The following is an 11,144-nucleotide window of genomic DNA, read 5'->3' on the forward strand; positions in this document are numbered from 1 at the left end:
CCCGTCAGTATGTATCAGCTGAAGGGCCAGATACCCTTCAGGATATGCAGTAAAAGCCTTTTGTCAATGGAACAGTGGCTGAAAGGTACAACGCTGCGTGTCTACCACCACCATCTAAACACAGTCGAGACTCTGCCATGGTTTGGGGCTAAATTTCAGACTGATATTTCCATGTGTCTTTACCTGTTCTAATAAATCACTGCTCCTATTTCCCATCTATCTTTTTCTCTTCCTTTTTAAACCTGTCTTGTCTTGCAGCTTTTGCAATCAGAATTACGCTCTGAATGTGATGTAGTGCCAAACATATTTTGCTTTGAGCTCTATAAATTTTCTCGAGACGTCTCTTGTTCGTATGTTTTGTTTATCTGTGTATTTATTAATTCCCATTACTCTTATTTCAGTTTTTACAATATATGTGTAGTAAAACCAAAGTGTAAGCTGACAGGTGAGGAAAAAATGGGAGAAAATATAGATAAAGTTTAGAGCACAAATGAAAAAGCACAATGTTTCACCAACTGTTAGGAAGTAAGGAAAGAAAGAAAAAGGAAAAAGACATGCAGCACCTGGAACAGAAAAATATGAAAGTGCACAAATACACAAATCAACGATCTTCTCATTGTGTGTTTGCGTGAGTGGGCGTGAGTATCTGTGTCTTTGTCATAAAATGTAATTAATAATGCGGGTAGGAAGGTACAATAATCCCCCCACTATAGCCTGAGATCCGGGCGTTCACAGCCCCCAAGAGTACCAAAGGCCTGAGGCCTCACATCTCGGCAACAACTCTGCAACTATCCTAGCAGGAAAGGCTGATCCCAAAAGGCAAGAGTCCCAGTGAACCAAAGGGAACTGTAAGCTGACCCTGCCAGAGGCCTGTCACCTTGGCACGAAGCAAGAACATGACCCCAGGCCCACAGGCATCCAAAAACTGCCCAGCACATGGCAGAGACACCGCCCCACACACACATGGAGGAGGCCCGAGCCGAATTGGACCACCACCCCCATTTTTCTAATAAAACATAAAGAGACATGGGGTGGCTTAAGACTTACGAACAGTGCTGTACATTTTTTAAAAACCACTCTAAACTGGTTGGATAGACATCATCGTTTGAATGAGCCAAGACAGCTGTTTTCCCACAGCTACCATCTTCATGCTAAACTAGGAGAACCAGCTGCTGGCTCAAGTGTTACCATATGGATGAAAATGGTGTCATGAAGGTGCACTCTCCAAAATGTCAAACATTTAACTTAACTTTACAAGCAAACATGCATGTGCTAGAAATCACTCCATCTATGTCTGAAAGGTTTTGTTGCTGGTAATGTAACATCGGTCATGAGGTTTCTGGCCATTGAGGTTATAGGACAGCAGAGATAAAGCATATGTGGAGAGTTCTGGGTTTATTTGCTTTGCAAATAGGGCTGCGTCATCAATACAAAATGTTCTGACTTATTTGTGTGGCAGAGTGCACGACCAAACACAGAGTAATGTGAGCCACATATGTACTGTACATAGCCCAGAATCTCTTTGCTTTTTAAATGGTGCATTTAGTGCTCTCATTGCTTTCTTGAAATATTCATTTTGTTGTTTCTTAGTGGTTTTTTTAGTTGACATTTTCTATTGTATTTTGATAATGAATGTTTCCTTTTATCCTTAGTCAAGATGCCATCATCGCCTAACAGTCTCACAGGCCCTCTGTGTAAAATAACCCAGGGACATCACACTAACCAGTCAGTTATCCAAGTGCAAATTTAAACCAGAGGGATAAGTATAATGTCATTGCCCTGAACCAGCAGGTTCACTATCGTGACTGAGCCATTCCCCTCTCAATGCAAACCTGTGATTTATGTTTGGCAACAATCAGAGAAAAGGAGCTGGAATGCTAATAGGGTGTCAGTGGGTTCAAAAGAAGGAGTGCAAGAAGTGAAAAAGAGTGATGGGAACCTGAGGGTTTCTATCATCTCTGACACCAAGGACTCGCCCCTTCCATACATATGTGTGTGGTAAGTATTGCGCTTTTCAAATCAACGCTGTATATCTTATTTCAAATGCAATATACGGCTCTATCATTTGCATCATCACAACTCATAATTCATTTTTAAACCCCACAAGAGCACTACATGAGGTGTCTTAATGATTGCACTCTGCAGTAAGCTTTGTTTGCCATCTACAAAAAACAGATGACAAGCATGAGTTTCTGAGTATAGAAATCCAAAAAGTTCTGATTTCACCTCACTGCAACCCTATAATCCAGAACTCTGGGGACAATAAACACAAGAAAGTATAGTCTCTGTATTCATGCCAATATGGATTTTACTGCCCAATTATCATTACTTTCTGTGTGTGTGTGTGTGTGTGTGTGTGTGTGTGTGTGTGTGTGTGTGTGTGTGTGTGTGTGTGTGTGTGTGTGTGCAGAACAATAATTCCATCACAGATTACAAGCCCCCACCACAGACCTGTGATAGCACTATCCCCCTGCTGAACGAGCTGAATACTTTCTTTGCTCGCTTTGAAGTCCAAAACAGCACCACTGCACAGAAGACCCCACCCCCTCCTGGTGACCAGGTGATGACTCTGTCCCCGGACAGCGTGAGGAGATCCCTCAGCAGGATCAATGCACGTAAAGCTCCGGGTCCGCGAAGCATTAGGACTCGAGCTGATCAGGCGATACTTTTCAGAGGATTTACAGGGACAGGACAAAAAAATTAAATTATACAATTTATGCCTATGGCACCATGTTGTCTGCTTTGTGATTTTGTTTTAATTCAGTGTAATTCAGCAAGGCTGAGAAGAACTGAAACCATCCTACACGTTTCACAAATACAACTGAAGCAGTACTCCTGGTGTTTGTTTTTTTTGTTGTTTTTTTCCTATTCACTACTTCATCTCATATCGATAGAGTTTTCTGACACCCACATTTGAAAAGGTGGTCAGTAGGTGGGACATGGGTGACTGTTTGCTCTGTGGAGAAACTACAAACAGTGAGAGCGGTGATGTGGTGCTGCATACGTAATGTGAATCGTAGGAGGTGTTAAAAAAAACTGCAGTGACACAAGAAATGTTCAACTTGGCAGGCTTGTAGCACACTAGACTCAAAGCCTTCAGCTTGTTTCCTGTCCTGAAATAAAGGCCTTAGCCACAAAAGTTTAAAAACCCATATTTGAAACATTTCTCTTTTTAAATAATTCATCTCCTTGTTCAAAGAAACACGTAAGAAAACACTAAGCCCACACTTTGTTGTGAATGTAGCCTTTTATAGCTTGACATCAGGTTAATACTGTGGTTACCTTATCAAATGAAAAAAAAATACAAAAATAAAAACACAATACCAACTGCAGCAAATGGACAGAAAAAACGAAATACATTCACATTCATGTTATTAAGTATGCCAGCTGAACTGCTTGTTAACACAAATATTTAATCAGCCAATCACACGACAGCAATTCAAAGCATTTAGGCATATGGACATGATCAAATTGATCTGCCAAAGTTCAAATTGAGCATCAGAATGGGGAATAAAGGTGGTTTCAGTGACTTTGAATGTGGCCTGGTTGTTTGTGCCAGAGAGTATTTCAGAAACTGCCGATCTACTGGGATCTTCCCACACAACCATCTTGAGAGTTTACAGAGAATGGTCAGAAAAAGAGAAAATATCCAATGAGTAGCAGTTCTCAGGTTGAAAATGTCTTGTTGATGTCAAAGGTCCGAGGAGAATGGACTTCTTCAAATTGAAGGCAACAGTAACTCAAATAACCAGAAGAGCATCTCTGAACACGCAACACCTTGAAGCAAACGAGCTACTGAAGTAGAATACCGCACCTCAGTATGGTATTACTTGCTATTTTTGGCCAGGATGTGTCCTTCAATACGCATATTAAACAAATATGTAGGACTGCTTCCTTGCATTTGCACAACATCTCTAAAATTAGAAACATCCTGTGTCAGAGTAATGCTGGAAAAACAAATTCTAGGCTGGACTACTGTAATTCATTATTATCAGGATGTCCTAAAAACTCCCTAAAAAGCCTTTGGCTGATCTAAAATGCTGCATCAAGAGTCCTGACAAGAGAAAGACAGTATTTCTCCCATTTTAGGTCCTCTTAATTGGCTCCATGTTAAATCCCGAATCAAATCTAAAGGTCCATCTCATATCAAAGACCTCATAGTACCACATAGAGCACTCAGACTGCTATCTTACTTGCGGTTCTGATTTTGTTTTGGTGACAGACACCCTCTCTGATTTTAGGATCAGGCCTGGTGACCCTGAATCCTCCCACTGCAGCACTGCAATAGGCTTAGGTTGCTGGGGGATTCCCATGATTCACTGAGCAATTCTCATTCATTCACCTGTTCTTGCTCATTATGTGTTTATCCACCACTTTACTTTTAATCATTAGTCATTATTAATCTCTGGCTCTTCTCCACACCGTGTCTTTTGTCCTGTCTCCCTCCCCTCACCCCCAACCAGCTGCTGCAGGTGGTTGCCCCTCCCTCAAAATTGGTTCTGATGGGGGTTCCTTCTGATTGTTTGGGTTTTCTCTGTATTACTGTGGGCTCTCAACCTTACAATATAAAGTGCCTTGTGATGACTGAGAACTATATAAATAAAATTTAACTGAATCGAAAAAGGGCTCACAAAAATTGGACGACAGAAGACAGGAAAAATGTCGTCTGGCAAGATGAGTCTTGCCACTGAAACATTTAGCTGGCAGCATCAGAATTTGGTATAAACAATTTGAAAGCATGGATCCATCATACCTTTTGTCAGCAGTTCAGGCTGCTGGAGGTGGTGTAATGGTGTGAGAGATATTTTCTTGGCACACGTTGGGTCAATTAGTATCAGCGCTGTATTGTTTAAACACCACAGCCTGCCTGAGTGTTGTTGCTAATAATCTGTTTATGACCACTGTGTACCTATCTTCTGATGACTGCTTGCAGCAGGACACTGCATCATGTCACAAAGCTCAAATCACCTCAAATTTTACTCAAATGTCTTCAACAATCACCAGATCTCAATCCAGTACAGCAACTTTGAGTTGTGGTGAAATGGGATATTTAGATCATGGATGTGCAGCCAACAAATGTACAGCCACTGCATGATGCAAAAAGGACCAAAATCTGTGAGGAATTATTCTAGCAGGTTGTTGAATCAATACCATAAAGAATTGTGGCAGCTCTTAAAGAAAAAGGAGGTCCAGCTGAGTACTGGACAGTACAAAGTGTACCTAATTAAGTGGCTGGTTAGTGTAGAAACTGCAGTATTTCAACATAATCAGTCGCAATGTGAACTAAAGCATAACCAAAAGCAACATGACTAAGTTTGGGTTACGGATCGTGCTTCGGGTTGTGCTTAAGCGTGGGTAACCTGCTTTTCCTTTGTAATTTCTTCTCTCCTTTTCTCTCTGCTATTCTTCCACCATCACCTCCTCCTCTTTCTTTCACAAAGGCCTCGCCACCATCTTCTTCTCCTCCCTCTTTTCCTTTCTTAGAATCAGCCTCTGCCTTCCTGCCAGTCTGCTTCCCTCTAAGCAACAGGAGATGAAAGGGAGAAAAGTACAATTTATATCTACCAAAATTGCTTTGATTAAAACAACAATGTCAGTGGCTTTATCTAACAGTCATTATGTCAATAATAGCCTTAGAAAATGTCAGAATCTATTTATTTATTTACAGCATGAATTGTTTGTCAAGCATGAATACACAGTTAAGGAGTTGAGGGAAAACTGATTTCAGTGACACATGTATTGCTTCCTCCCAAATTAATAAGTGAAGCTCATTCTGCATTCATTCTATAAAGCATGTTATTGCGCTGCAGTTTATGTTATTTTGTCCATAATCTGTGGGCCTTGTGCTTCACAGACCTCATTTGTTTGCTCTCTGGTGCCCTCTGTGGCTGTGCAAAGTACTGTCTTCTTTGAGCTTCATGGGTAGATGACAGCTGTAGGAGAAGAGAACCGATTAGTAATTCAAGTCCACTCTAGACCAGGAGTGTCAAACAAAAGGTCCGTGGGCAGGAATTGGCCCAGTAAAGACTCAAATCTGGCTCACTGGAAGGCTTTGAAAAATGTGAAGAAGTGCATAGATTTTGAACTTTTAACTTTATTTTCATCAGTTTTACAGCTGGGCAAGCAATGAGCTACCAGAACCTTTTTCTGTAATTTTACACATTATTATGAAGAAAAACGTAAATGCACCATTAAACTGACATTTTTGTACATTAAAGACATCTCAGTGATTAAATCTTCAGTTAAATGTACTTTTCTGGTCTGGCCCACTTAAGATCAGAGTGTGCTATATGTGGCCCATGATGTAAAATGAGTTTGACATCCCTGCTGTAGACACATGATGTAAAGCTGCAGTAACTGTGACCTATGGTCTCTAAAACACAGTGAACTCAGTTTCACTTCAGCTTGCGCTCTGCAGAAACCTGTTTTGTTGCAACATACAGAGGAAAGTCCTTGACTTCCTTTTTTGCCTGAGCAGACTGACCTGTTATATAACAGGAGAATAAATGAGAGCTGCATGAAAAAAGCAGAAACACAGTATGCAGAGTATGTCATTAGAAGTATAACACTTACTGTAACACTTACCAGAGCATGTGTTTAGCAGTCAAGGATTAGTCGTTAACGGGTATTTGCTTAAGATTGTGACTGCTTACCTTAGCAATTTCTGACAGGTATGCCCGCCTCTCATCATTGGTTTTATGAAAAGCCTGAAATTTGGAAAAAACAGCAAGCTATACCGTCACAAATTTGTATTCATGAGCCACGCTTGTTCTATCAAGCAATAATCTATCTGCTCGTGGGTACAATGTGTGTATGTTTGTGTGTGCACTTCTCAAGTCTTCAATGTTAATTAGCAACAGGGATTACTGACTGCACGTGTCGTTTGCTAAACCAGCATTCAGCGAATATCTCTCTCTTTGTTGAGCAGAACAATAAACAAAACTAAATCTTTCTCAATCCACTGCTAATGGTGGCTACTCACAAGTAAACTATTTATTACCTGGAAAAAACTAAAGCTGCTTGTCTAAGAAATTAAAAAAAAAAAAACATAAGTAGAACAGCAGACGTTGTGACCTCAAACAATCCCTCTCACTGTTCTATGTCAAAAGGGACAGCTAGGAGTCACACCTTTCCTTCTTGTTCAATTTGAAGATGACAATCCATTAGCTGACTCTGGAGGTCAGATTTCTCCCCGGTCAGGAGCTTCAGACGTTGTCTCAGTGTTTCCTGTGCCAAAGCGTTCCCGTTAATTAGAAACAAATCACGACAAAGAGGCCACAGAGTACGAGGGTGTCACGCTGCTGAATTACCAATCAATTTGTTCTTGAATTGCACTGTGCTGCCTGACGGGATCAAACAATAGCAGCATCGTTAATGCAGAAAACACGAGTACAAAAATGGACTGAGCTCATACGTATTTTAATAACCATATAAACACATTAGCCCTGTGAAATGGTAAGATTTATAGCCCAGAAAAGACCAGTAAGACCTTTGCAATTTTCTAGGTTTGGAACAGTCTGCTTCTTTTCATTGTGCACCTGAGAGGAGAGTGTTTTAAGGTTGCAATACTTGAAATCTATGAGTACCACTCTCTGAATATCAGTCTGATGTCTTCGGATCAGCCAAGTCAAATTCAAATTCAAATTCAAATTTTATTTGTCACGTACACAGTCATACACAGTACGATATGTAGTGAAATGCTTGGACAACTGCTCGTGACCTAAAGAAAACAAAAAAGGAAAAGGCTATGAATAAGATAGGAAATAAATATGAAAAATTAAAAAGGGTAAATTTAACTAAGAAGGAATAAAATATAAATTAAAGTTGAAAATAAAATAACTGTACAACAAAATACACAATATAGAACTATATAAGAATGTATGAAGAAATATAAATAAATATATACACAATAACAGCAGCGTGATTTAAGTAATGAAGTGAAAACAATGTCCAGAAAGTCCAGTGTGTGTGTAAGAACCATATGTGTGGATCAGTACTGTGTGGTGGTGTGATTGAGAGACCGTATCGCCTGCGGGAAGAAGCTCCTCCTCAGTCTCTCTGTGTTGGTCTTCAGGGAGCGGAATCGCTTTCCTGACCTCAACAGAGAGAACAGTCTGTTGTTGGGATGGCTGAGGTCCTTCACGATCTTCCTGGCCTTGGTCCAGCACCGCCTGCTGTAGATTGAGTGCAGGTCAGGGAGCTCGGAGCGGATGGTGCGCTCAGCTGACCGCACAACCCTCTGTAGAGCTCGTCTGTCCTGCATGGTGCTGTTCCCGAACCAGGTTAAGATGTTTCCCGTCAGGATGCTCTCTATGGTGCACGAGTAAAAGTTCCTGAGCACCTTGGAGGGCAGTTGGAAGTCTCTCAAGCGTCTGAGGTGGTAGAGACGCTGACGGGCCTTTTTCACCACGGTGTTGATGTGACAGGACCATGACAGGTCCTGCGTGATGTGAACTCCGTGTTCTTTTCTGCTTGGTTAGATCACATTTTTTTTCTTCCTAATCATTAATTGTGTTAGAGTTGTATGCCACTAAGAGGATGCATTTGAGGCACTGAGATCACTAATCAGAAATATTCTTAGCCTCATTCTTTAGAGCTTTAGACATAGTAGCATGCTCTTGTATTGCTTACTTTACCAGAACACTTTCATTTACCTCCATATTAACAGTATCGTGATAACATTCCTCTCACATGCTCACTCTCTCATACTGTCATGCTCAGTTTGTCTAAAGACTTCCAGTATGCAATATTGTTTCCTTGGTTACACTAATAAGCATCTGTTAGCACTGCTCTAAGAAATACACACATATTTAGACTGTATTGTGCAACCTTTGGTGTGCCTTAAAGTATTGTAATTAGTGTGTATTACTCTCCCATGGTTTGTAATCCTGTGATTACAGCGCTGTGATTAAACTCTGGCTTATTCATCCTGCATCAGCAGGAGAATAGAGAGCAGCTGGCCAAACAGTTCTGCCTGTGCTGTCCACTCTCTTTAACCGATTCTGCATCTCTGGCTCTATCTTGTGGCGCGTGCTTCTGTCTTACACTTGCAGCTCCCTCTCGCTTTGTCAAACTGTCCTTGGAAAAAAAATATCAAATTTAACAAAACTGATAAAGACAAACCCTCAGTGGAAAATGAACATTTGCGCTCACCACTGGCATGTCCTCATACGACCGAATAGAAGCCAGTCGGTCTGCAAAAAAAAGCAAGAGCATTTGAGTATTATGTGTGTATGCATAATACTGAAAAAAAAAACTTCTCGAGATGGGTGGAAGTATTCCATCTTGTCTTATTTATTGCACTAAATGGAAAAAGAGAGTTTATTTGAAAAATAAATATTTTCCTCCCAAGTTGCCTATTTTACACGAGCAACATCATCATCACAAATGCTTCATGTATTGGAAATGTTGAGCTCATATATTTAAAAGAGTTTTTGCAGATGACACTACTCTTGATCTGGAGAAAGACAACCACACTATACACAGAGGTATAGTGTTGTTACTTACAAACACTTGTGAAAAAACTGCAACATAATGAATGTGCTTTCACAGTAAAGTTTTTTGAAAGCCTGAGAACTTACCCACAGGGTTTCCTCTTATGTCTTCCAGTCTCTCACGGATGAGTGAGATCTGCCGTTCCAGCTGCCCATTTAGCTCTACCTGTGTCTCATACCTTGTCCTCCACTCATTTCCTGATACATCAGCAGAAACATAGAAAACCATCATAATATAGTCCTTTTGAGGACTGAAGACATTACCGACAACAAAAAGAGAACCATGTCTGACCTTTATTTTTTTTTCTGGAGGTCCTAATGTAATATCATGTGGTAAACAGTACTCAAGCTAACATACATTTAAACACATACACTCACTAGACAGTTTATTACACCTGTTCAAGCGCTCTTTAGCACGGATATTTAGTCAACCAATTGACCAACCAATTCTACCAGTCACTTTAATTTTGCTTACCTTCCCCATCAACACTGTGCAGTCTTTCTTGGAGTTCACTCGTGGTACTCCGCAGATCAGACACTGACTCTTCAAGCATTTCTCTACGACCAAGAACTAAATTATACTATTCTTGCAGTGTGTAAGTTAACATTTATTTAAACAAACAAAAAAGGTCTTTCTGTTGTTATTTCAGACTTACTTCATCCCCCTCTCCTTTTCCAGTTCTACCTGCAGCCGTGCCAACGCGTATTTACAGTCCTCGCTAGCTTTAGCCATGTTTCTGAAAAAAATCTAAGCTTTGTTTGGGTTTCTACGGAAACCGCCGTTTCCGGTGTTGTGCCAAAAAGTGATCGCGTGCCAAAAAATGATATCCAGTGTTTTTTGTGTTTTTTATGTGGAATATCTTTACGTATCTTGGTAGAGAGACCTCCGTGAACAGGGTTTACAAAGGGGTTATATATCAAATCATAAAATTAGATGTTTTTTTAAGTATCTTTATAACTCCCTCTATTGTACTTACATTATAACCAACCCGGTCCATTTTGTCCACTTAAAGTATGTTTACAGAACTATTGTTATATTTGTTGCAATATCTGCTATCCTCTTGGCCAGATTACTCTTAAAAACACGTTTTTAATATCAACCAGATTTTTATAACTGGAAAAATTAAGGATATATAGAAGTCACTGCCAAAAACAGACGCTTCTACCTTGTTACACGAATGTTGTTTGTGGCTCAAGATGACTTGATATCCTCCACGAGGGATACATGTGACATATGTTTCACATATTATAGACCAACAAGTTATTCATAGTTTAAATACGTGCAGTTTTTGGCAGACGACCTTTTTTTTTTTGGCACAGCTTATCAGGAAACGTCGACAAGGGCGCAGGAGTTTTTGGTTTGTTGCTTTTCTGTTTTCCTGACAGACATTTTATAAATTCATCTCTTGCTTAAATGCGCCTAAAAACGTTTAATCACATTAGTAAAAGAATACATACATTCAAGGCTGAAGACTATCTGTACATATAACATGAATATCTTAATATCTGTATATAAATGAAACACAGACTTAAATAACTTAAAATTAGAAGCAAAACTCCATTCAGTGTTAAATTAATTCTAGTATGTTCACATGGACATGACAAAATATAGCAAAGAACTGAAAGGTCTATTTTTCATAAGATCCCTAT

At 40.0% G+C, this 11,144-nt stretch overlaps 1 protein-coding gene across 3 annotated transcripts; it reads right to left on the reverse strand.

Annotated features, from left to right (window-relative positions):
• Window positions 1–3,003: 3,003 nt before the first annotated feature.
• LOC147320706 (coiled-coil domain-containing protein 169-like) lies at window positions 3,004–10,278 on the reverse strand. Of its 3 annotated transcripts, none has more exons than XM_086308879.1 (8): window positions 10,151–10,278; window positions 9,970–10,052; window positions 9,582–9,692; window positions 9,154–9,194; window positions 6,654–6,707; window positions 6,442–6,513; window positions 5,857–5,933; window positions 3,004–5,519 (listed from the first exon to the last, which is right to left on the reverse strand). In XM_086308879.1, exons 1-8 carry the CDS (start codon window positions 10,225–10,227, stop codon window positions 5,321–5,323), a joined length of 714 nt encoding a protein of 237 aa, XP_086165005.1. In that variant the 5' UTR covers window positions 10,228–10,278; the 3' UTR covers window positions 3,004–5,320. The 3 variants fall into 3 exon arrangements, with proteins under 3 accessions (XP_086165005.1, XP_086165004.1, XP_086165006.1); XM_086308878.1 differs by lacking the exon at window positions 6,442–6,513 and adding an exon at window positions 7,129–7,227 and having other exon boundaries at window positions 3,005–5,519; XM_086308880.1 differs by lacking the exon at window positions 6,442–6,513 and having other exon boundaries at window positions 3,005–5,519.
• Window positions 10,279–11,144: the final 866 nt, after the last annotated feature.

Source organism: Aulonocara sp. 'chitande type north' Nkhata Bay, linkage group LG10 (genome assembly GCF_057382095.1).
Source record: "Aulonocara sp. 'chitande type north' Nkhata Bay isolate Kocher_YH1m ecotype deep benthic linkage group LG10, A_spYH_male_GT1.1, whole genome shotgun sequence".
Classification (NCBI taxonomy): domain Eukaryota; kingdom Metazoa; phylum Chordata; class Actinopteri; order Cichliformes; family Cichlidae; genus Aulonocara; species Aulonocara sp. 'chitande type north' Nkhata Bay.

What these genes read in the sequence shown, in the direction of transcription:
- LOC147320706 (XM_086308878.1), bottom strand. Translation starts at nt 10,227, where the DNA reads ATGGCTAAAGCTAGCGAGGACTGTAAATACGCGTTGGCACGGCTGCAG. An exon ending in CGTATGAGGACATGCCAGTG is followed by an intron (nt 7,228 to 9,153) that starts GTGAGCGCAAAT and finishes GCTTTGGCACAG; the next exon opens with GAAACACTGAGACAACGTCT. An exon ending in AAATTGAACAAGAAGGAAAG is followed by an intron (nt 6,708 to 7,128) that starts GTGTGACTCCTA and finishes TCCAAATTTCAG; the next exon opens with GCTTTTCATAAAACCAATGA.